Below are 22,708 nucleotides of genomic sequence, written 5' to 3'. Positions count from 1 at the left end.
ACCAACAAGGTCTGCACTATCTTTGTTAGCATAAAACAAACCCATATCAAGAGTTCCCTTTAAATATCGCAATATATGCTTAATCCCGTTCCAATGTCTCCGTGTAGGAGAAGAACTATATCTTGCTAGTAAATTAACAGAAAATGCTATGTCAGGCCTTGTAGCATTAGCAAGATACATTAGTGCACCAATTGCACTGAGATAGGGTACTTCGGGACCAAGGAGTTCCTCGTCCTCTTCTGGAGGTCGGAACAAATCCTTATTCACTTCAAGTGATCGAACAACCATTGGTGTACTCAATGGGTGCGCTTTGTCCATGTAAAAGCGTTTTAAGACCCTTTCTGTATAGGCAGATTGATGGATAAAGATCCCGTCTGCTAAATGTTCAATTTGCAGACCAAGACAAAGTTTTGTCTTTCCAAGATCTTTCATCTCAAATTCTTTCTTAAGATATTCAATTGCCTTTTGGAGCTCTTCTGGAGTTCCAACAAGATTTATGTCATCAACATAAACAGCAAGTATAACAAATTCTGATGTCATTTTCTTTATAAAAATACATGGACAAATAACATCATTTATGTAACCTTCTTTCAGCAAATATTCACTAAGGCGATTATACCACATGCGCCCAGATTGCTTTAAACCGTACAAAGATCTTTGTAATCTGATTGAATACATTTCCTGAGATTTTGCTTCAGGCATTTTAAATCCTTCAGGGATTTTCATATAAATTTCATTATCAAGTGAACCGTACAGATAAGCTGTAACTACATCCATTAGATGTATTTCAAGCTTTTCATGTAGTGCTAAACTGATGAGATATCGAAATGTTATGGCATCCATAACAGGTGAATATGTTTCATCAAAATCGACTCCAGGTCGTTGTGAGAATCCTTGTGCAACAAGGCGAGCTTTGTATCTTTCAACTTCATTTTTATCATTCCTTTTTCGCACAAAAACCCATTTATGACCAACTGGTTTTATACCAGCAGGTGTTTGGACTACTGGTCCAAAGACCTCTCTTTTAGCAAGTGACTTCAATTCCGATTGAATTGCCTCTTGCCATTTTGGCCAATCAGATCTTTGTCGACATTCTTCGACAGATCGAGGTTCAAGATCCTCACTATCTTGCATAATATTAAGTGCAACATTATATGCAAAAATATTATCCACCACTATTTCAGATCGATTTAAATTAATCCCATCACCGATCGAACTTATTAAAAGTTCCTCACTCACATGAGCTTCAGGTTCATTGATTTCTTCAGGAATCTCAGAACTAATCAGATTTTGGGTCTCTTCAGGAGATCCCTTCATAGTATCGTTTTGATCATTTGTCGATTTTCTTTTTCGAGGATTTCGATCCTTAGAACCCAAAGGCCTACCACGCTTCAGGCGTGCTTTAGGTTCACTATCTCTCATGCTAGTAGATGGTCCTACTGGGACATCAATTCGGATAGGCACATTCTCTGCTGGGATATGTGACTTAGTTATCCTTTTCAACTCAGTAAATGCGTCTGGCATTTGATTTGCTATATTCTGTAAATGGATGATCTTCTGGACTTCCTGATTACATATAGGGGTACGGGGATCAAAGTGAGATAATGATGAAATTTTTCACACAATTTCTCTTTTGATTTCCTTTTTCTCTCCCCCTAATTGTGGAAAATTTGTTTCATCAAACCGACAATCTGCAAATCGAGCAGTAAATAAATCTCCTGTTAATGGTTCAAGATAGCGAATAATAGAGGGTGATTCAAACCCAACATATATTCCTATCCTTCTTTGTGGTCCCATCTTACTACGTTGTGGTGGTGCTACTGGCACATATACAGCACATCCGAAAATTCGTAGATGGGCAATATTTGGTTCATGACCAAAAACTAATTGTGACGGAGAATATTTATTATAATGTGTCGGTCTGAGACGGATAAGTGATGTTGCATGCAAGATAGCATGGCCCCAAGCAGTAGTGGGCAATTTTGTTTTTATAAGTAGTGGTCTTGCTATCAATTGCAGGCGTTTAATAAATGACTCTGCAAGGCCATTTTGAGTATGAACATAAGCTACAGGATGTTCAACTTTTATCCCAACGGATAGACAATAATCATCAAAAGCTTGAGATGAGAATTCTCCAGCATTATCAAGGCGAATAGCCTTTATAGGATAATCTGGGAATTGTGCCCTTAATCGAATTATTTGGGCTAATAGCTTTGCAAACGCCAGGTTGCGAGATGATAGTAGGCACACATGAGACCATCTTGAAGATGCATCTATTAGGACCATAAAATATCTAAACAACCCACTTGGTGGGTGAATAGGTCCACATATATCCCCATGTATACGCTCTAAAAAGGCAGGGGATTCAATACCAACCTTCATTGGTGATGGTCTAGTGATCATTTTTCCTTGATAACAAGCATCACAAGAAAATTCGTCATTTGTAAGAATCTTCAAGTTCTTTAATGGATGCCCACTCGAATTTTCAGTAATTCGTCTCATCATTATTGATCCGGGATGGCCCAAACGGCCATGCCAAAGCACAAAAGTATTTGAATCCGTAAACTTCTGGTTTACGATAGAGTGTGCTTCAATTGTACTAATTTTTGAATAGTATAAGCCAGAAGATAAAGTTGGTAACTTTTCTACAATGCATTTCTGGCCAGAAATATTCTTTGTAATACAAAGATATTCCCTGTTCATTTCATCTATTGTCTCAACATGATACCCATTTCGGCGGATATCTATAAAACTCAACAAGTTTCTTCGGGACTTGGAGGAGAACAATGCATTGTCTATAATAAGTTTTGTTCCCTTAGACAGAAATATTATGGCTCTTCCGGAGCCTTCAATCAAACTTATATTACCAGAAATTGTTGAAACATTTGCTTTTTCCTTATGCAAATAAGAAAAGTATTTCTGATCGTTGAATATGGCATGAGTTGTTCCACTATCAATAACACAAATATCTTCATGATTTGTCTTTGATCCAAACATAATTTGAGGGTTATCCATATTCTTCAAAATAACATAAATAAAATATATTATAGTAAACATCATTATCAAAGCATAACTTTTATTTATGTACAACAATTACATAACCATACTATCTATTACAAACAACAAAAATTAAAATATTTACATTTCTACAGATTCACTACCGATTACATGACTTGTTTCTCCTTCTGGGAGTGCAAAGTAATCAGCTACATCCAAATGCATGAAGTCTAAATTATCTTCAGAAATAAAATTTGCTTCAGCATTTTTCTCTGTCTTCTTCAGGGAGCCTTGATAAAGCTCAACCAGGTGCTTTGGCGTACGACAAGTACGTGACCAGTGCCCTTTTCCTCCACATCTATAGCATGCATTTTCTGCATTTGGCGCTTGCACCGCTTCATGCTTTTGTTCCTTCCTTTTCCACTGCTGGTGGTGAGGAGGCTTCTTTGGTGCATTATTATTACCATGATTGGGGTTTCTTCCCCGACCACGGCCATGACCACGACTGGGGCCACGACCTCTTCCACGTTTAGCTTGGTGGAAGTTCGTCTCATTCACTTCAGGGAATGGACAAGAACCAATAGGTCGGCTTTCATGATTTTTCATTAATAGCCCATTATGTTGCTCTGCTATAAGAAGATGTGAGATAAGTTCAGAATACTTTTTAAATCCCATCTCTCGATATTGCTGCTGCAGGAGCATATTCGAGGCATGAAAAGTGGTGAAAGTTTTCTCCAACATATCATGATCAGTAATATTATCACCACATAATTTCAATTGGGAAATAATTCTGAACATAGCAGAATTATACTCACTGATAGATTTAAAATCTTGTAGCCTTAGATGAGTCCAATCATAACGTGCCTGTGGAAGAACGACCATCTTCAGGTGGTCATATCTATCTTTCAAATTATTCCACAGTATGACTGGATCTTTAATAGTGAGATATTCCATTTTCAGGCCCTCATCAAGGTGATGGCGTAGGAATATCATTGCTTTGGCACGGTCTTGGTTTGATGCCTGATTTTTATCCTTGATGGTGTCTGCCAGACCCATCGCATCAAGATGAATTTCAGCATCAAGCACCCAAGACATGTAGCTTTTGCCCGATATATCCAGGGCTACAAATTCAAGTTTAGAAAGATTTGACATTATTTAGGAAAAGAAAGTTCTTACCTCAGATACTTTCAAAATATTTGCTCGAGATGGCAGAGTCTCGTGCTGATAACGTGTTATAAAATAAAGACTATAAAGTAAAGACAAGTATAGAGAGAAACTGATATATTATTCGAATTCAAACTGATGTACATAATGAACTGAAATCTCTTCTATTTATAGAAGAAAGGAAGCTGCTGTGTAAGCTGCTACTACAAGCTGCTGTGTAAGCTGCTACTGCAAGCTGCTGTGTAAGCTGCTACTGCAAGCTGCTGTGTAAGCTGCTACTATACCAGATAGGGATAATCTTTTACTGAGAGCAATGTTTATCCATAACGGAGTACTGAATGGATAAGCTCATTATACCCGGTATGAATAATCTTCTACTTAGGGTAATGTTTATCCATAACCGGGTACCGAAGTGATAAGTTTCTTCAGGAAGCTTATTTCCAATAGAGTACTAAATAGATAAACATATTTACGGTGGAGTCCCATATGGATAAACTTCTTCAGGAAGATTATTTACAATGGAGTACTAAATGGACATTCATAATATAATATTATATTATATTATATTATAATATTATTTCCCTTTGTCTATCTTCCTTTGAGAAAGCAAAACGCAACCCAATATTCCTCACTATCTGTGACTGTGAGAATATATACTTTCCGCAATCTCCCATTTTCTTTTCTTTATACATATCGAAAGAGTAAATAGTGTATTTCTGATCTGCTAATACTTCAGAATTTCTGGTTCGATGCAGAGGCATTGCTTTTTCTGAAATATTGCCCTTCTCCGTCGTTTCTCCTCCAAAGGTAATTTTCTGTTTACTTCTTTATTGCAGACAATTAATTATTTCTGGTAATTTATCATGTGTTTTCATAATTCATATGTCAATTGCTTTATTATTATTCCATAAATTCCCGATTTCTATTTATTTATTGCTCAAACACATTGCACTTCCTAACGGGCCTAAATATTCTTTCTCATCAGTTGTGATTGTTGTTAATTCTTTTATGTTAATATATTAGGGACTGAAATATAAGTAAAGTCTAAACTAATTTCAACTTGTTGTGCATTTGTTTTTTTATATGTAGTTGGAAAATGGAAATCGTAGATGGATGTATGATATGAATATTTCTAATCGGCGGGCGGGGTTTGAGGGATGAATTTATACAAGGCGTTGATGGGTTTATTAATAATGCAAAGTATTTTAGTCAAAATGACGGGACGATTAGGTGTCCTTGTGCGAAATGTTGGAAGAGAGAATGGGAGAGGTGGTGCGTATGTATGGAGAATTTAGAGGAAGGGGGAGCGAAAGGAGAGCCTCTTCAAGTGAATTGCATCTAATTGCTTACCATGGGTGAAGTATCCATCCTACAATAAAATTAAAAAAATAATACTTACCATAAAAAGATTGGCTGATTTTTATGTAAGATTAATATCTCTGTTCTTTAATGAGACATGACTTGATGTGATCAAGTAATAATGGGTTGATTTCAAGGATTCTTTAATGAGACATGAAACAGGTAGTTGTTTTTGTAAGGTTTACTTGTATACTTTTTATATATTAGGTGGAGGGATGTGGCTAGGTGATTGGTTGTCTTTCAATGAAATACTTTTCTATGTTTGTTGCTTGGGCATAATATAATGCTTTTGTTGCCTTAGTGAGAGTTTTGCTACTGGATTCTCTACTTTGCTCTTTATGTAGTGATATGGCAGTTTCTTTGCGAGGTACTTTGCTAAGATACTAGAAATTAGTACCTGTGATTGTCTTGATACTAGTAGATAGATTTACGCTGTTCTCGCTAGGCATGCTTGTTATGATGGTCTAGTTAGATTTCACATATGCATGGTGCTTTTCCGTTTAATTATTTGTATTCATATTTTTTTTATGTGTGTTTAATTGAACGGGCAGCATAAGTAAATTGACTTGCTCACTCAACAAGGAGAATTTAAAGAAATGTAGCGATAATATCCAGTGTATTGACAGGTTTGATGGCCTTTTTTGTGTAATTTTCCCCTAATATGGTCTTTGAAATTCATCACTGTGACATTTTTGTTCTACCTCTTAATATAATATTTAATACATCAATAAAGATTAATCTTCCATTATGCATCATATGTCCTTCGATGAACTCTGTCATCATCGGATAATTGTTAATTTATCCACCTCTTTCTTGCAATATCTACTTGGCCTGTGTATGTATGACCGGTCACTTCCTGTCATCTTATTTTTTAAATGTCTTAGTGTTTGCTCGAACTCGAAATCACATAGTGATGAATTTGGTATTAATTCGTTTAAAACTCTGTAAAATATAAGCAAATTTTTGGAGACAGGGTACCTGCTGCACTTTGCCTAGAAATATGTCTTAGTTTCTGATAATTCAAGGTTTCTGTTTCATTCTTTTGAGTTCCTAATGTTCCTATCATCATATTTTCTACCTCAGTGTGCATACTTAATGTTTTCATGCTAACTGCTAAGCAGTTTTGCCATGAGTATATTTGAACACTTCTTTTTGTCTTCTCATTCCTTTTGACCTTCAGTGCATTTATGTATGGATATGTTATCTCTTCTTCTGTTACATCTTTTTGTAACTTGAGCCCATCCATGTATTCCGTACGAGAACTTTAAATCATAACTTGAGCCCATCCATGTGTTGTAATTAGTAAAAGTTGATTGTTCAATAGTCCTAGAGAGATAGGTGATTGCAAATCCAATTTGATTCCTTATATCTTTATGAAATATCTAGGTATCCAGCTCGTGAACTAGTTATCGGAAACATTATTCCTTTTTCGAAGTAGGATAGTTGATATACTCCTTTTCTTTACATACAGGGTTTTTGATACTTATGAGTTGAGGCTCTGGGCTGTGCCTGTTTAGGGAAGACAGTGAATAGGCCTTAGCTGTACAGAAGAATGGTTAACTTGGAGCAGCCGAAGCGAAGAGTTGCCTTTGTGCTTATTGATGGTTTGGGAGATGTCTCTCTCCCAAGATTTGGCTATAAAACCTCGCTACAAGCAGCCAAAATACCAAATTTGGATGCCATAGCATCTGCCGGAGTTAATGGCCTGATGGATCCCGTTGAAGTTGGTTTGGGTTGTGGAAGTGATACGGCCCATCTTTCTTTGCTGGGCTATGACCCTAGGGTATATTACCGAGGTCGGGGTGCATTTGAGTCAATGGGTGCCGGGTTGGCAATGTCACCAGGGGATATTGCATTTAAGGTATGCACCTTTCTTTGTGTGTTAGAGCTGTTATATATGTATGTGCGAATGGTATATCTATATGGATAGATAATGTAATGTCTTAATTCTTCTCTCCCTATGTTAACTATTCCTGAACTTAGTAGGCAAAAAAAAAAAGAGAGAAGAATTTCACTGGTAGATAGAATGAAGAGAACCACAGGGCACGACATATCTTTTGAGTAAATAGCGAGCTTCCTCACATACATTGTTGTTTGAACTACGAGCAATAACCATATCTCCTCCTCGGCTACCTTATTTGCACATTGTGTTTGTGGCAATTAATGACAGGGTTTCTCAAATATTGTCATCTGTTCTGCTTTTTCTCTTTCACCGGGGTTGAGAGGGACCAATGTCTGAGACATTATTGGGAGTGGGACATTGGTCTGAGTAATTGTTTCTCATCTATGCTAGTATGAATAACAAGATATATGCACAATACTGTCATTTGCTAACCGTTGATCCTATACTGTGATAAATTTTACTGTACTTTTTGGTACTTTTCTTTGTATATGAGGTGAGAGTGTCATCTTTGACTTAATTTTTTACCGTTTCAATACAAGTCAAACTTTGCTACACTGGATGAGGAAACGGGAATAGTCGTTAGCAGGAGGGCTGATAGGCATTTTGAAGAAGAAGGGCCAATTCTTTGTGCAGCATTAGATGGAATGAAGTTGCCTTCTTTTCCCGAATATGAAATTAGAGTCAGGTAGAAATGGCCTCTTTTCTTGAACTTTTTGTCCTTTATTTGTTGCTGATGTGCATAATCATATCTTATCCAACAGGATTTAGTTGTATTTTTTCCTGTCTGCTGCCAACTAGGCTTGATTTTGTTTCCTCAAAAGATATTATTATGAGAGAAATTGTTGTTACTCAGTAGTGTGCTATCTCTACTGAAATAGTATGCAAGCGTTTCTTATTATAGTTGCTCGTTTGCTGCATCTGGAATATGAGCTTTACATAATAACCATTAGTGAAGAAAAGAGCAATACCCAATGTTTATTTTAGGTATGCTACGGAGCATAGATGTGGAGTGGTTGTCAAGGGACCAAAACTCAGTGGAAATATATCAGGAACTGACCCATTGAAAGACAACCGCTTACTTTTACAAGCGCAGCCTCTTGATGATACAGATGAAGCAAAACACACAGCTGCAGTTGTCAATGAACTGTCTAAAGAAATTTCACGCATTTTGCTTGCCCATCCGTTGAATGCAAAAAGGGCAGCAGAAGGAAAGAATGTTGCAAATCTGGTTCTTTTACGAGGGTGTGGCATTCGAATTGAGGTACAAGAAGTGTGTGTTTTTAGCGTCTGTGAGTGTTTTTTTTTTTTGGTGGGAGTTTTGCATGCATTGTTATGATAATTTACTTGGGATATTGCCACTAACCATTCAGCTTTGGACATGCTAGAAAGAAGAAAGTCAGTTTCTTCTGGTTGAAGCCTTATGTTCTTAGTTCTATTTTGTTATATGTTGTAGGTTGCACCATTTGAAAGGATACATGGTCTCTGGCCATGCATGGTAGCTCCTACCAAGATTATTGCGGGCTTGGGTTTGTCACTCGGGATTGATATTCTGGAAGCTCCTGGAGCGACAGGAGACTACAGGACATTATTAACATCAAAAGCAACTGCCATAGCCAAGGCATTGTCGGCACCTTTGCAATCTTGTCCGAATGTTTTTGTGCCCGGGGAAGATGAGCACAAGCCTGGTCGATTTGATGGCTATGATTTTGGGTTCCTTCACATTAAGGTATCTCCCAAAGGTTGATTCTCAATATGTTCTGAGCTCGAAAAGATCTTTTTATCTTTTTGATGCTTCAATTGTTGGCAAAAGTCAACTTTCTTGTAACAACTCATGCGAGGATTTCGCTAATCTATCCCCTCATCATGTTCTTTTAGATTCCATATTTAGCATAGTAGTTTCGTTAGGAGTAACAAAAGCATATAGGAGATTTGATTGTTTTAGCAAGTTTAGAGTAATTTTCTCATGCTGCTTCTTGTGGAAAGGATCATATGCTTTTTTGGTCCTTATTCCTTCTCTCTTGTTTCTCTTGTGAGGCTGATGGTTCTATGTTCATTACTGGATTTGCAGGCAATTGACGATGCAGGTCATGATAAAGCGAGTGTATTCAAAGTGAAAGGACTGGAAGCTGTTGATCATGCTATAGGACAATTAGCTAGGCTTCTTTGGGAAGCAGAGTCAACGGGGAAATTCAGCTACTACCTTTGTGTCACCGGAGACCACTCCACGCCTGTAGAATATGGAGATCACAGCTTTGAACCAGTGCCATTTGCATTGTGTAGTTTAAAAGACTTTGTGAGTGCTTTGGGTGGAGAATCTGTCCTGTCAGGTATTTCCCTTGATCCATTTCCCCTTCCATCCGTACAGGCTGGCGAAGACTTAGATACTGATACAAGGATCAAAGAATACAAAAATAAGAAGCTTCAGTTTCTTGCTGGTGATTCTGTTGACAAGTTCAGTGAAATAGCAGCTGCAAGAGGTTGTCTTGGCCGGTTTCCGGGGAGTGAAATGATGGGAATCATAAAGGCATATCTAAAACTTGAAGCTTGATTTTGATGTGAGCATGAAGTTCATACCCAACATAAGCTTCAAATCAGGCAAAAAACATCAAAATAATTTAATTTTCTCTGGAGGAGAAATGTAGTTGTATTGTCCTAACCTTTTAATAAAATGGAATTTCATGCTCTTTTATCAACCTAAATAATCGGTAATTTTTTTTGTTAGATTGCTTGTTTTTTTCCCTCCTGATGTTGCAAGTACACTTCCATGATTGCATGTTTGTACCAGAAAATTTGGTTGTTCTATGAAGCTCATTCGCATGTGCAGGAACAGGGAAAAGATGAAAGGTTGGTCATTGAACAAGTGAAACGAACGATTAGTTTGTTGCCACTAAGTCAATCTCCCTAGTTCGTTACAAATTAAGCTACCATCATCCGGACCGAAGGATGACAATAGACCCGAATTGACACAGAATTATTAATTATTCCCAGTCAAGGTCACAATAAGTCTGACTAGAAGGGCTAAGCATCATCTTCATCACAGAAAATCCAAGTCCAGTATGTATTTCTTTTTCAGGAGTAGGACCGAGGAAAGAAGATATGGAAATCTATGTGGAGAATTAGTGTTTAAGTCCTTATGTTTTCCAAGTCAAACACTGGGGGACTATATGACATATGAAGATAGCATCTAGAAGTATTAGTTGAAGATGATTCAAGACAACCAGATTTCAAAAACATTTCAAGAAGCTCCGGGCCTAAAAAAATTATAGCCTGAAGGAATGACTATAGCTTCCAAAGATATTTGTAAGATGTAGAAATAATTATGGAACAAGGTATTTCCGGAAAGTTTACGAGTAGAATCTATATCTATCTATATATCTATATATATTATATTAAAAGGAGAGTAGTATGCATTGTGGTTAAGCCAAGTGGCAAGCTAAAATGAAGTCACTTGGCAATTTTAGGACAACATTAATAATTAGAAATTATATATAAAAACATAATTAATGGAAGTAGTTTAATAAATTTTATACTTAATCTAAATAGATCTTAGATAAATTTAATCTATATATCTACATTTAAATTTATATTTATTAGTATATTTATATCTATATTGATTCACCCATAATTTTTTTCTATATTAGCTAGAGATATGGAGGTAAAAATTAATTAAAAATTCTAATCGGAAAAAATAAAAAATATAGAAAGACGTAATTGAGATAACCTATGACTATTTATACATTGGAGTAAGTTAAAATATAAAATAAAATTAAAATTTACTTAAGTTATTAAAGATATATTGAGTTTAAAAATTAAATAAATTCAAGCAGCAAAATAAAATCTTATATAAAGTATATAAATTATTTATAAGGTAAGAAAAAACTTAAATAATTAGTAAAAAAATATTTTAAAAATAAGAATAATAAAGTCATATTAATATTGATAAATCGGGCAAACGAATATTTTATACGTAAATATTACTACAACATTGTGTTCAAACAATTAAGAAAATATTTTTTTTATTAATATTTGAGTTGAGTGCAGTAAGTTTAAGTTTGAAAGTATAACATAATTTTTTGAAAATGTAGTCAAATATAGAAAATAGAACAATAAAACTTATTTGAATTTGAGAAAGTTTTTTAATTTTTATCTATATTATATTAGAATGAATGTGGTAGAAATAGATATTAAATTCAAACAAGCTAATAAAAATTCACATGACAATGTAATAATATTAGGTATTGAATAATATAATATCAAAAATAAATAATAAATAGAGAAAAAATAAAAATTCAGATTTTATATCATAGAGAAGAAGAGTAAAACTTGTTTAAATTTGAGATGAGAAAGTTTTTTATATTATGATAAGAAAATTTATAATATGGATAAGTCCTCGTTATATTAAAAGGAGAGTAGTATGCATTGTGGTTAAGCCAAGTGGCAAGCTAAATGGAAGCCACTTGGCAATTTTAGGACAACATTAATAATTAGAAATTATATATAAAAACATAATTAATGGAAGTAGTTTAATGAATCTTATACATAATCTAAATAGATCTTAGACAAATCTAATCTATAATTAAATTTATATGTATATTTGTATCTATATCTATATCTATATTTATATTTATATATTGATCTACTCATAAATTTTTTTTCTATATTAGCTAAAAATATGGAGGTGAAAAATTAATTAAAAACTATAATAAAAAAATAAAAATATATAAAGACGTAAATTGAGATAACCTATAACTATTTATAATTTGGAGTAAGTTAAAATATAGAATAAAACTAAAATTTACTTAAGATATTAAGGATTTATTGAGTTTAAAAATTAAATAATTTCAAGCAGCAAAATAAGATCTTACATAAAGTATACAAATTATTCATAAGGTAAGAGAAAAATTAAATAATCAACAAAAGATATTTTAATAACAAGAATAATAAATTCATATTAATACTGATAAATCGTGCAAACGAATATTTTATACGTAAATATTACTACAATATTTAGATATAATGTGTTCGAACAATTAAGAAAAATATTTTTCTATGATTATATTTGAATTAAGTTCAGTTAGTTTAAATTTGAAAGCATAACATAATTTTTTTAAAATATGGTCTAATTAAAAAAAATAGAATGATAAAACTTATTTGAATTGGAGATGAGAAAGTTTTTAAATTTTTATCTATATTATATTAGAATGAGTGTGGCAAAAATAAATACTAAATTCAAACATGCTATCAAATATTCATATGACAATATAATAATATAAGGTATTGAATAATATAAAATCAAAAATAACGAATAAATAGAGAAAAAATAAAAATTCAGATTTTTTTATCATAGGAAAAAGTGTCAAACTTATTTAAATTTCAGATGAGAAAGTTTTTTATATTATACTAAGAAAAGGCATAATAAGTCCACATAACTCAAGTCTAATAGTTAAAATAAAAAACTAACAAAATTGAACAATAAAAATAAATTAGAGATAATGTAAGGACAATTATAAATCATAAGTTTAGAAAATAAAATAAAATAAATATGCAATACTTAAAAATATTATTAAATTTTAAATAATTTATCTATATTATATTAAAAGGAGAGTAGTATGCATTGTGGTTAAGCCAAGTGGCAAGCTAAATGGAAGCCACTTGGCAATTTTAGGACAACATTAATAATTAGAAATTATATATAAAAACATAATTAATGGAAGTAGTTTAATGAATCTTATACATAATCTAAATAGATCTTAGACAAATCTAATCTATAATTAAATTTATACGTATATTTGTATCTATATCTATATCTATATTTATATTTATATTTATATATTGATCTACTCATAGATTTTTTTTCTATATTAGCTAGAAATATGCAGGTGAAAAATTAATTAAAAACTATAATAAAAAAATAAAAATATATAAAGACGTAAATTGAGATAACCTATAACTATTTATACTTTGGAGTAAGTTAAAATATAGAATAAAACTAAAATTTACTTAAGATATTAAGGATTTATTGAGTTTAAAAATTAAATAATTTCAAGCAGCAAAATAAGATCTTACATAAAGTATACAAATTATTTATAAGGTAAGAGAAAAATTAAATAATCAACAAAAGATATTTTAATAACAAGAATAATAAATTCATATTAATATTGATAAATCGTGCAAACGAATATTTTATACGTAAATATTACTACAACATTTAGATATAATGTGTTCGAACAATTAAGAAAAATATTTTTCTATGATTATATTTGAATTAAGTTCAGTTAGTTTAAATTTGAAAGCATAACATAATTTTTTTAAATTATGGTCCAATTAAAAAAATAGAATGACTAAAATTATTTGAATTGGAGATGAGAAAGTTTTTAAATTTTTATCTATATTATATTAGAATGAGTGTGGCAAAAACAAATACTAAATTCAAACATGCTATCAAATATTCATATGACAATGTAATAATATAAGGTATTGAATAATATAAAATCAAAAATAACGAATAAATAGAGAAAAAATAAAAATTCAGATCTTTTTATCATAGGAAAAAGGGTCAAACTTATTTAAATTTCAGATGAGAAAGTTTTTTATATTATACTAAGAAAAGGCATAATATAAGTCCACATAACTCAAGTCTAATAGTTAAAATAAAAAACTAAAAAAATTGAACAATAAAAATAAATTAGAGATAATGTAAGGACATTTATAAATCATAAGTTTAGAAAATAAAATAAAATAAATATGCAATACTTAAAAATATTATTAAATTTTAAATAATTTAAAATTTTCGAGCAATGTTTTTAAAACAAAATAAATATTTATTTCATAATTAAAAAACTTATATAATTGTCACACCTCCTTTTTACATACCCGATAGGGCGCAAGAGAGTTTTTTCCAATTAAAGGACAATCGAAACGGGATTGGTTTAATTATTTCAGAGTCGCCACTTGGGAGATTTAGGGTGTCCCAAGTCACCAATTTTAATCCCGAATCGAGGAAAAGAATGACTCTATATTACAGTCTGCGTACCAGAAATCCGGATAAGGAATTCTGTTAACCCGGGAGAAGGTGTTAGGCATTCCCGAGTTCCGTGGTTCTAGCACGGTCGCTCAACTGTTATATTCGGCTTGATTATCTGATTTTATACAAACATGAACTTATGTGCAAATTTTAACTTCTAACCACTTTTGTCGTTATTATTATTTTACAAGAATTGCAACGTCGTGAAAACATATCTCGAACCACGTTACATCAATGCACCCGTGGTTATCGATATATCTCGACTCGGTTGAGATTTGGATTTGGGTCACATAAATGTGCACCCGAATTAGGAAAATAAATTGTTAAAGGCGCGCCTAAAGCAACTAGCGTCTTGTTATTTTGGGGAAGGTCGTAAAAATCCGTTAAACGGCACATCCCAAATTCTAAACACTTTAATATATACATACATTTAGAGGGCCCCGCAGCTTTGTACATTTTGTTTGTCGAGGCTCGTCTCGTTCTATTTTTAAAAGGAATTTGCGACGTCATGGACATGCATCTCGAACCCCGTCACAATCAATGTACCCGTGATTAGAAACACATTTCGAATCCGTCGAGATTTGGATTTGGGTCACATAAATGCGCACCCGAATTTAAGAAGGTAAAATTATTAAATACGCGCTTGAAAAGGCTATCGCGTTATTATTCCGGGAGGTCGTGAGATTTGCTAAACGACCCACCTTAGGGACTGAATGCTTCAATATATACATTTAACGAGGGCCCCGCAATTTGTGCGTTTTTCTTTATTTTTGTCGAGGCTCATCTCGTCTTTATTTTAAAAGGATATCCTATAGCAACTACATTTCTTGTCGCGTTTGTCTCTACTAATTGAAAACAGTAGATAGCCCTAATTAATTACATACTTGCAAGTTATCTATAACAGAATTCCGAGTGCTTGCGCAAAATCAGAAGCACGGCCACGTACACAGTCAGCCGAGCAAAAATTAAAGGCCCAAATCCAGCCCATGCGTGATGGGCCAGACCTGGGCCATTGTTTGTCCGATGCAGGCCTGCTTGGTCTGTTTTGACCTGGGCTCGACCTTCGTGAGGTTGAGATTGCAAGCCCTGTGTTCTTTGTCTTAAAACATGGTTTAACAGTTATATATGGCAATTTATCATAAAGGAAAGAACTTAACTAGTAGTGTACGATTTTCATGCTTGGCATACATTACAGACTTATACTACACCATTGAACTAAATCTGAGATACAACCTACTGCCTTGGGCATACTCTTATCACCAACCTATATACACAGTCTAACATTCAACTACCATACATTGACATTTATTAGGCATGAAGACTATCTCCAGCATCCAAAACAAGAATGTAAACTATTATACATTATAAGAGGCCTAACACAATAGTCTATGTATATATACGCATCTGCAGATCTTCTCTTTTACATTTATGCTCAAACCTTTCAAGTTACAGTGATAGTATATTTGTGTACCTGGTATAGAGGAGCAAAAGAAAAAGAAAGATGATCAGCTGAGTGGTACACAACAGGCACAGCAGCAGCAGATAAATAGCACAACACAGCAACAACCAAACAGCCACAAAGATGCAGTTCACACGTTGGTCGAGCAACAAACTAATACTCCCAGAAAAATAGGATAGGCAACAAAACCAGTCGAGAAAGGAAACAGAGTATTTTGGGCTATAGCCACAAAAGTTCAATAACCACCAAGGCTCAGCAAATAACCAGCACAGTTTCGACAATCAAAACTCAAGCCACAGTACACAGAAAGCTCGGTAGTAACAATCACAGCAGAAGAACATAGACTTCTCTTAATGGAACAAATAACAATCCCAGTTAGGATAACCAACTTGGTTTCTTTTTGCAGTTTTTTGGACAGTGTTCAGTTACAGTATTTCTGGAAATTTCTTTCTGTTTTTTTTTCCAGTTTTCTTCAACTCACAAGATCTCCCTTCAAGACTAAAATTTTCAGCCCCTTTTAAGTTCTGAAATGGCCTATTTATAAGCCAAACAACCAGTGCAGTCAAGCTGCCTGGATCCTGCCAATTTGCAGACTGCCCATACCTATTAAATCCCACGCCTAAGCATCTTTTTTGATGCCAGCCATTTGTTCCCCACGCTTGGCCTTATTCTTTAATCAAGAGTTATGGGTTCATTTAAGTATTCATTTTAAACCCCCATACTCTTGTGTCTTGTTCCCCATTTGCATTAGTTTAATCCTAAATTAGTACCCTACTTGTCAGCTCACTTAAACTAAGCTTTTTCCTGTTTTTCTCGAACCCCAGACTACCCTTGTTAACCTTGATTATTACTGCCCTAAACCCCTTGCAGCATCAGGGCATTTTGAACTTCTGAAAGTTCAATTCAAGACTGCCCTAGCCTGATTCTTTTAATTTGTTTACAATGCAGTTACAAGCTAGTAGTCACAGCTAATGTCAAGCATCCAATTAACAATCAACAGGTTCATTCACTTACGTGAAGTTGTACGAATTAGAATATTTGAACATTCAGTCGTAGGAAGTTAATCGACGACATTTATCAAGTCGACTATACTAATTATAACAGGTAACAATCAGTCGTTCATATAAACCAATACATACAGGGACCTGAAGGGCTTCGGACAACTTTCGTCAATCACTGGGAACCTATATAAGTTAATTATGCGACGACTATCCTAATCGGACATGTTTATCATAGGATACGTTCAAATCACACACAGAAAACAATCGACCAAATAAAAGGTCTTTGACAGAGATGGAAGAAATCCGAATAAAAAATAACAAAAATAACAAACAAACACAACGAAACATGCTGACAACTTAATTAGCAGTTGAATAAAACAAAAAGGAAAAGAAAAACTTACCGAGAAATGTCCAAAAAAAATTGATCCAAATCTGACTCAACTCTGACCCTTTGAGGCCGAACAAACTTTAATCAGGGTGTTCTCACATGAGAACACCTTGATTAAGGTCTATTAGACCTCAAACCCCCGTTAAGGCTAGCCGGATTCCCCAGGTTCATGTGTTCTAAGGTCTGGATTTTCAGATCTGGTTTTTTAGAAGTTGTGGGTAGATTCGGACCAAACCAAGCCTGGTTTGGTCACGAAGGGGTCAGGGGAGTGTCTGGTATGAAGATGGTGAGGTTTGGTATAGGTCCGGGTTCGACTCGAATCTTCAAATGAAGATTCGAGATGAAGGAAGGGGATTCGAGGCTAGGGGGTAATAGATCCATGTTCAGGAGAGTGAGGGGGTCCTAGAGTGTTCAGGAGGTGGTCACCGGCGTTCATGCCGTCGGGTTCTGGTGAAGGAGAAACTAGGGCGGCTGCTAGGGTTTCGGGGGGTTTCAGGGCTTGGTGAGGAAGGAGATGAGTGAAGGGGGGCTCGACTAGGGGGCGTGGGGTGTGATAGAAAGCTTATATATGGTCTAGGGGTTTAGATCTGAGCCGTTGGATCAGATGATCTCAACGGCTTGGATCTGATGGTGAGGGGTGAGATGAGGTCGTTTGGTATTAAAACGGGGTCGTTTGGGTTTAAGTGATGGATTGGGTTGGACCGGCTAAACAGGTCGGGTCACGGGTGCGGATGTGGACCGTTGGATCAAGAGGCTTAGACGGCTCAGATCGACTTGCCTAAAACGGCGTCGTTTGAATTGGTGCTTGGGCAGGCTGGATTTGGACTGGACTTGAGTGCCGATTTTGGGCCTATTTCGTTTCATTTTTGGGCCCAAACCGATTTTCAACTCTTTTCTTTTTGTTTTTTCTAATTTTAAAACAAAAAATGAAAAATAACAAATAAATAGTAAAACAAATGAAATTAAAACAAACAACAATGTAACACTTCAACACCATTATCACACCAAATTAAAATGTTCAAGTAAGTTAAATCACAACCTAGAACGAACAATGCACATATATTTTTGAATTTTCTTTAACTACTGAATTACGATTTGATTACTATGATAGACATACCTTGTGTTTTGACTGATAAGATCAAAAAATGCAAAAAAAATGGGATGAACCACAAATGACTAGCAGTACATGTCATGAAAAATTGGAAAATTTGTACAGCGAGGTCACTGGTCACTATTTTTGTTTTCTTTTGGAGTGCTTGTCCGTGAAGCAAAAATCACGTGCTTACAGCTGCCCCTCTTTGCACGAAGACACGAAGGGTTTTCGCGCCAAGATAAAGCGGGCGATTTTTGCTCGTCCGAGTACTCCGTGTGAAGCATTTTTGAAAAAGATTTGACCGAACCTTTGCTTCAGAGGTTTCCTACATATCCTGGGCTGAACAGGAATCATGTCAATGTAGTTCGGGAAATTTTGGTAGCTGGGACTACCGTGTGACTGTAGTGCTTGTTGTTGTCGTGCGCTGCTGCATGCTGCTGCAGGATGCTACCGCTCGTCGATCTCTTTGTTACATTGTTCTGAAAGGAAAACAAGAAGCTAAGCTAGACTATGGATCATGAGGTCTCATCTATCTTCAACTTGTTCTTGTTTCCTTGCTTTCTTGTCGGCCAACGCTTTCCTCCGATGCCTTTATTTTGTGGACTTGGGGGATGATACTGGTCCTTCGCCTTTTCTGAATGCCAGTTTTCATCACTACGCTTGATCTACTGGGGACATGGCCCTATTCTTTAAACCTTTCAATGGTTCCTTCGGTGGTATGGCTTTCTTCATTAAAATTGTTATGTTGGGCATGCTGTAACGTTCCCAAACTGCTTCTTTTGAGACGCGTTCCTTTTTCCTTTTGAATTGCGCGCTTGCCTTTGCAAACTTCTGCTTCTTGGTGCTGGGGATTTTATTGTTTCCTGCTTGGGGGTCTCTATTGTAACCTTCCGCCTTCAGGTGGGGTTACTGATTCCAAAATCTAAAGCTGAAAAGTATTCCCGCATTTTACTGGTGGGCGACATAGAACTTAAATGTATTCCCGCATTATACTGGTGGGCGACCTAGAACTTAAATGTATTCCCGCATTATACTGGTGGGCGACCTAGAACTTAAATGTATTCCCGCATTATACTGGTGGGCGACCTAGAACTTAAAAGTATTCCCGCATTTTACTGGTGGGCGACCTAGAACTTAAATGTATTCCCGCATTATACTGGTGGGCGACCTAGAACTTAAATGTATTCCCGCATTATACTGGTGGGCGACCTAGAACTTAAATGTATTCCCGCATTATACTGGTGGGCGACCTAGAACTTAAAAGTATTCCCGCATTTTACTGGTGGGCGACCTAGAACTTAAATGTATTCCCGCATTTTACTGGTGGGCGACCTAGAACTTAAATGTATTCCCGCATTTTACTGGTGGGCGACCTAGAACTTAAAAGTATTCCCGCATTTTACTGGTGGGCGACCTAGAACTTAAAAGTATTCCCGCATTATACTGGTGGGCGACCTAGAACTTAAATGTATTCCCGCATTATACTGGTGGGTGACCTAGAACTTAAAAGTATTCCCGCATTTTACTGGTGGGCGACCTAGAACTTAAATGTATTCCCGCATTATACTGGTGGGCGACCTAGAACTTAAATGTATTCCCGCATTATACTGGTGGGCGACCTAGAACTTAAATGTATTCCCGCATTATACTGGTGGGTGACCTAGAACTTAAATGTATTCCCGCATTTTACTGGTGGGCGACCTAGAACTTAAATGTATTCCCGCATTATACTGGTGGGCGACCTAGAACTTAAATGTATTCCCGCATTATACTGGTGGGCGACCTAGAACTTAAATGTATTCCCGCATTATACTGGTGGGCGACCTAGAACTTAAATGTATTCCCGCATTATACTGGTGTGCGACCTAAAACTTAAAAGTATTCCCGCATTTTACTGGTGGGCGACCTAGAACTTAAATGTATTCCCGCATTTTACTGGTGGGCGACCTAGAACTTAAATGTATTCCCGCATTATACTGGTGGGCGACCTAGAACTTAAATGTATTCCCGCATTTTACTGGTGGGCGACCTAGAACTTAAATGTATTCCCGCATTATACTGGTGGGCGACCTAGAACTTAAATGTATTCCCGCATTATACTGGTGGGCGACCTAGAACTTAAATGTATTCAGATTGTTTCCCCGTTCTTCCGAGAAATTTTTTTTGACAATCGGCAGAAAATTTTCTGCCCCGGTTTTTGGTGATTTCCCTGGCGTTGCGTCTTGCCGCCATTATCAATCCTTTGTTTTCCTGCAGCAGACAAAAGGATTCAGTCAGTTTCACTTATGGTGGGAAGAGGTGCCTTTCCGGTGGATGCTTTTCCTTCTCTTTCCTTTTTTCTTGCTCCGTGTCCCCATAATTGGTTGGCGGACAAAATCGCTTGCTGGGGGTTTCCGGCCTGCTGGGGGACGGTTTTCCATTTATCCCCCTTTTCTTCTCTCTTTTTACAGTACATGCTGTGGGAGTCTGCTTTTACTCCCGAAACCACTCCCTTTAGGAGTTTACTTCCTCCAAAACCGCAGGGCACAACATTGCAGTGCTTGGGGACAGCCTTTAGGACTGTTGGGGTTATCCTGCATTTGATGAATCCCCCTCCGGTCTCTGGTAGTAAGCTTTGAAAAATCCTTTTCAAGACAATTTTAGGAAGAGAAATAAAAGATAGAAAAAGAAAGAAAATCTTTCTGAACCAATATTTGGTGGGAGAACAAATTCAGAAGAACTTATCTGGAGGATATGACTGGTCCCCGTGATCATGACGTGCACCATAGATTCCCGACCCAGTCTAGTTGTATCAATTAATTTGCCCGATGGTCTGACTTGCTGGGGATGATAAATGAGTGTCCATTTTGTTGCGAATGTGGTCGCTTTTTGTTGATCTGTCTTGTCGCCTCATAGTGCCCTTCGAGGGGTTTTCACTAATGAGACTCTCTCTTTTCTCTCATCTCCCGGCGCCTTATGGTGCCTGTGAAGGTTTTCACCAATAAGACTCTCTCATTTCATATCTCTCATCTTACGTCGCCTTTCGGTGCCTGTGAAGGTACCAATAAGACTCTCTCATTTTATTCTTCATCTTACGTCGCCTTTCGGTGCCTGTGAGGGTTTTCACCGATAAGACTCTCTCATTTTATTTTTCATCGAGGAATCGTGGTGTTGTTGATACGACCCTCTCTTCTAGAGATTCCTTTGACCATCAATTCATTCCCAGTCTTACGATCCTCTTCTTTGTTGGGGATCGGTGTATTATTCTCGGCCTTATTTGCCTGACTTGGCATCTCTTGGATATTGATCGGGAGGTCTTTTGGACGTCGATGTTGGTTTTGGTGTGGGGTTAAAGAAAAGCTATCAAAAAATGAAATAACTTGATGGGTGATCTGCTACAACTTTTGGAATCAAACCTTTGTTGGAACTTAAAACATAACCTCTGCCCCAGTTTTCTTGCTTGGGGAATTTTATTTATTTTTTTATACTCCTGTTGAGCTACGTGCATTATGCACACTGTGCCTATTATGCACACTATGTACATTATGCATCCTATATTCACTATGATGCACACTATGACCGAGCCGTGAGGCGCCTACGTATCCTCTTTGAGGAATCAGGTCAAACGTAGTTCCCACAGTTTTTGTGGTTTTTATCTTCCTCTTTTTTCTTTTTCCTTCTTTTCATTTTCCTTTAAAGATTTTTCTTTATCTTTTCTTTTCTTTTCTTTTCTTTTTTTTTTCTTTTTTTTTTCTTTTTTTTTCTTTTCCCCTTTTTCATGTCTTTTCCATTAGTGATTCCAAAAGAGGGGTATAAAAGAATAACTTAAGGCTCAAAAGGGGAAGCAAGGGTTAAAAGTGTTTGGATAGAATAAAGAATTGCCTCCGTCGTCTCATTATCCAATAAATGCCAAATACAAACAAACGAACCAATAATCGCCATAATTAAAGAAATTACGCATAATATCTCTTGACTGCATCAGAATTGATGGCCATGTCGACACATCTTCCCTCGATATCTGTCAAACATAAAGCACCGTTGGACAACACTCTGGTCACGATATAAGGCCCTTGCCAATTTGGGGCGAATTTGCCTTTTGCCTTGACCTGATGTGGGAGGATCTTCTTCAATACCTGCTGCCCTACTTCAAACTTCCTGGGGCGCACCTTCTTATTATATGTTCTTGTCATTCTCTTCTGGTATAGCTGACCATGGCACACTGCTGCCAATCTTTTCTCATCTATCAAGCTCAACTGTTCCAATCGAGCTTTGACCCATTCCTCATCATCAATCCCGGCCTCAGCGACAATCCGGAGGGACGGAATTTCGACCTCTGCTGGT

The 22,708-nt window shown here is 36.0% G+C and overlaps 1 protein-coding gene across 1 annotated transcript; it reads left to right on the top strand.

Annotated features, from left to right (window-relative positions):
* Nucleotides 1-4,751: 4,751 nt before the first annotated feature.
* LOC104219782 (uncharacterized) lies at nt 4,752-10,144 on the top strand. The gene is made up of 6 exons (XM_009770512.2): nt 4,752-4,968; nt 6,992-7,381; nt 7,963-8,108; nt 8,408-8,684; nt 8,877-9,149; nt 9,492-10,144. The coding sequence occupies exons 2-6, from the start codon at nt 7,073-7,075 to the stop codon at nt 9,969-9,971; spliced, it is 1,485 nt and encodes a 494-aa protein (XP_009768814.1). The 5' UTR covers nt 4,752-4,968; nt 6,992-7,072; the 3' UTR covers nt 9,972-10,144.
* Nucleotides 10,145-22,708: the final 12,564 nt, after the last annotated feature.

Source organism: Nicotiana sylvestris, chromosome 7, assembly GCF_000393655.2.
Source record: "Nicotiana sylvestris chromosome 7, ASM39365v2, whole genome shotgun sequence".
Taxonomy (NCBI): Eukaryota; Viridiplantae; Streptophyta; class Magnoliopsida; order Solanales; family Solanaceae; genus Nicotiana; species Nicotiana sylvestris.
This window is presented reverse-complemented; position numbering and strand designations above follow the sequence as displayed.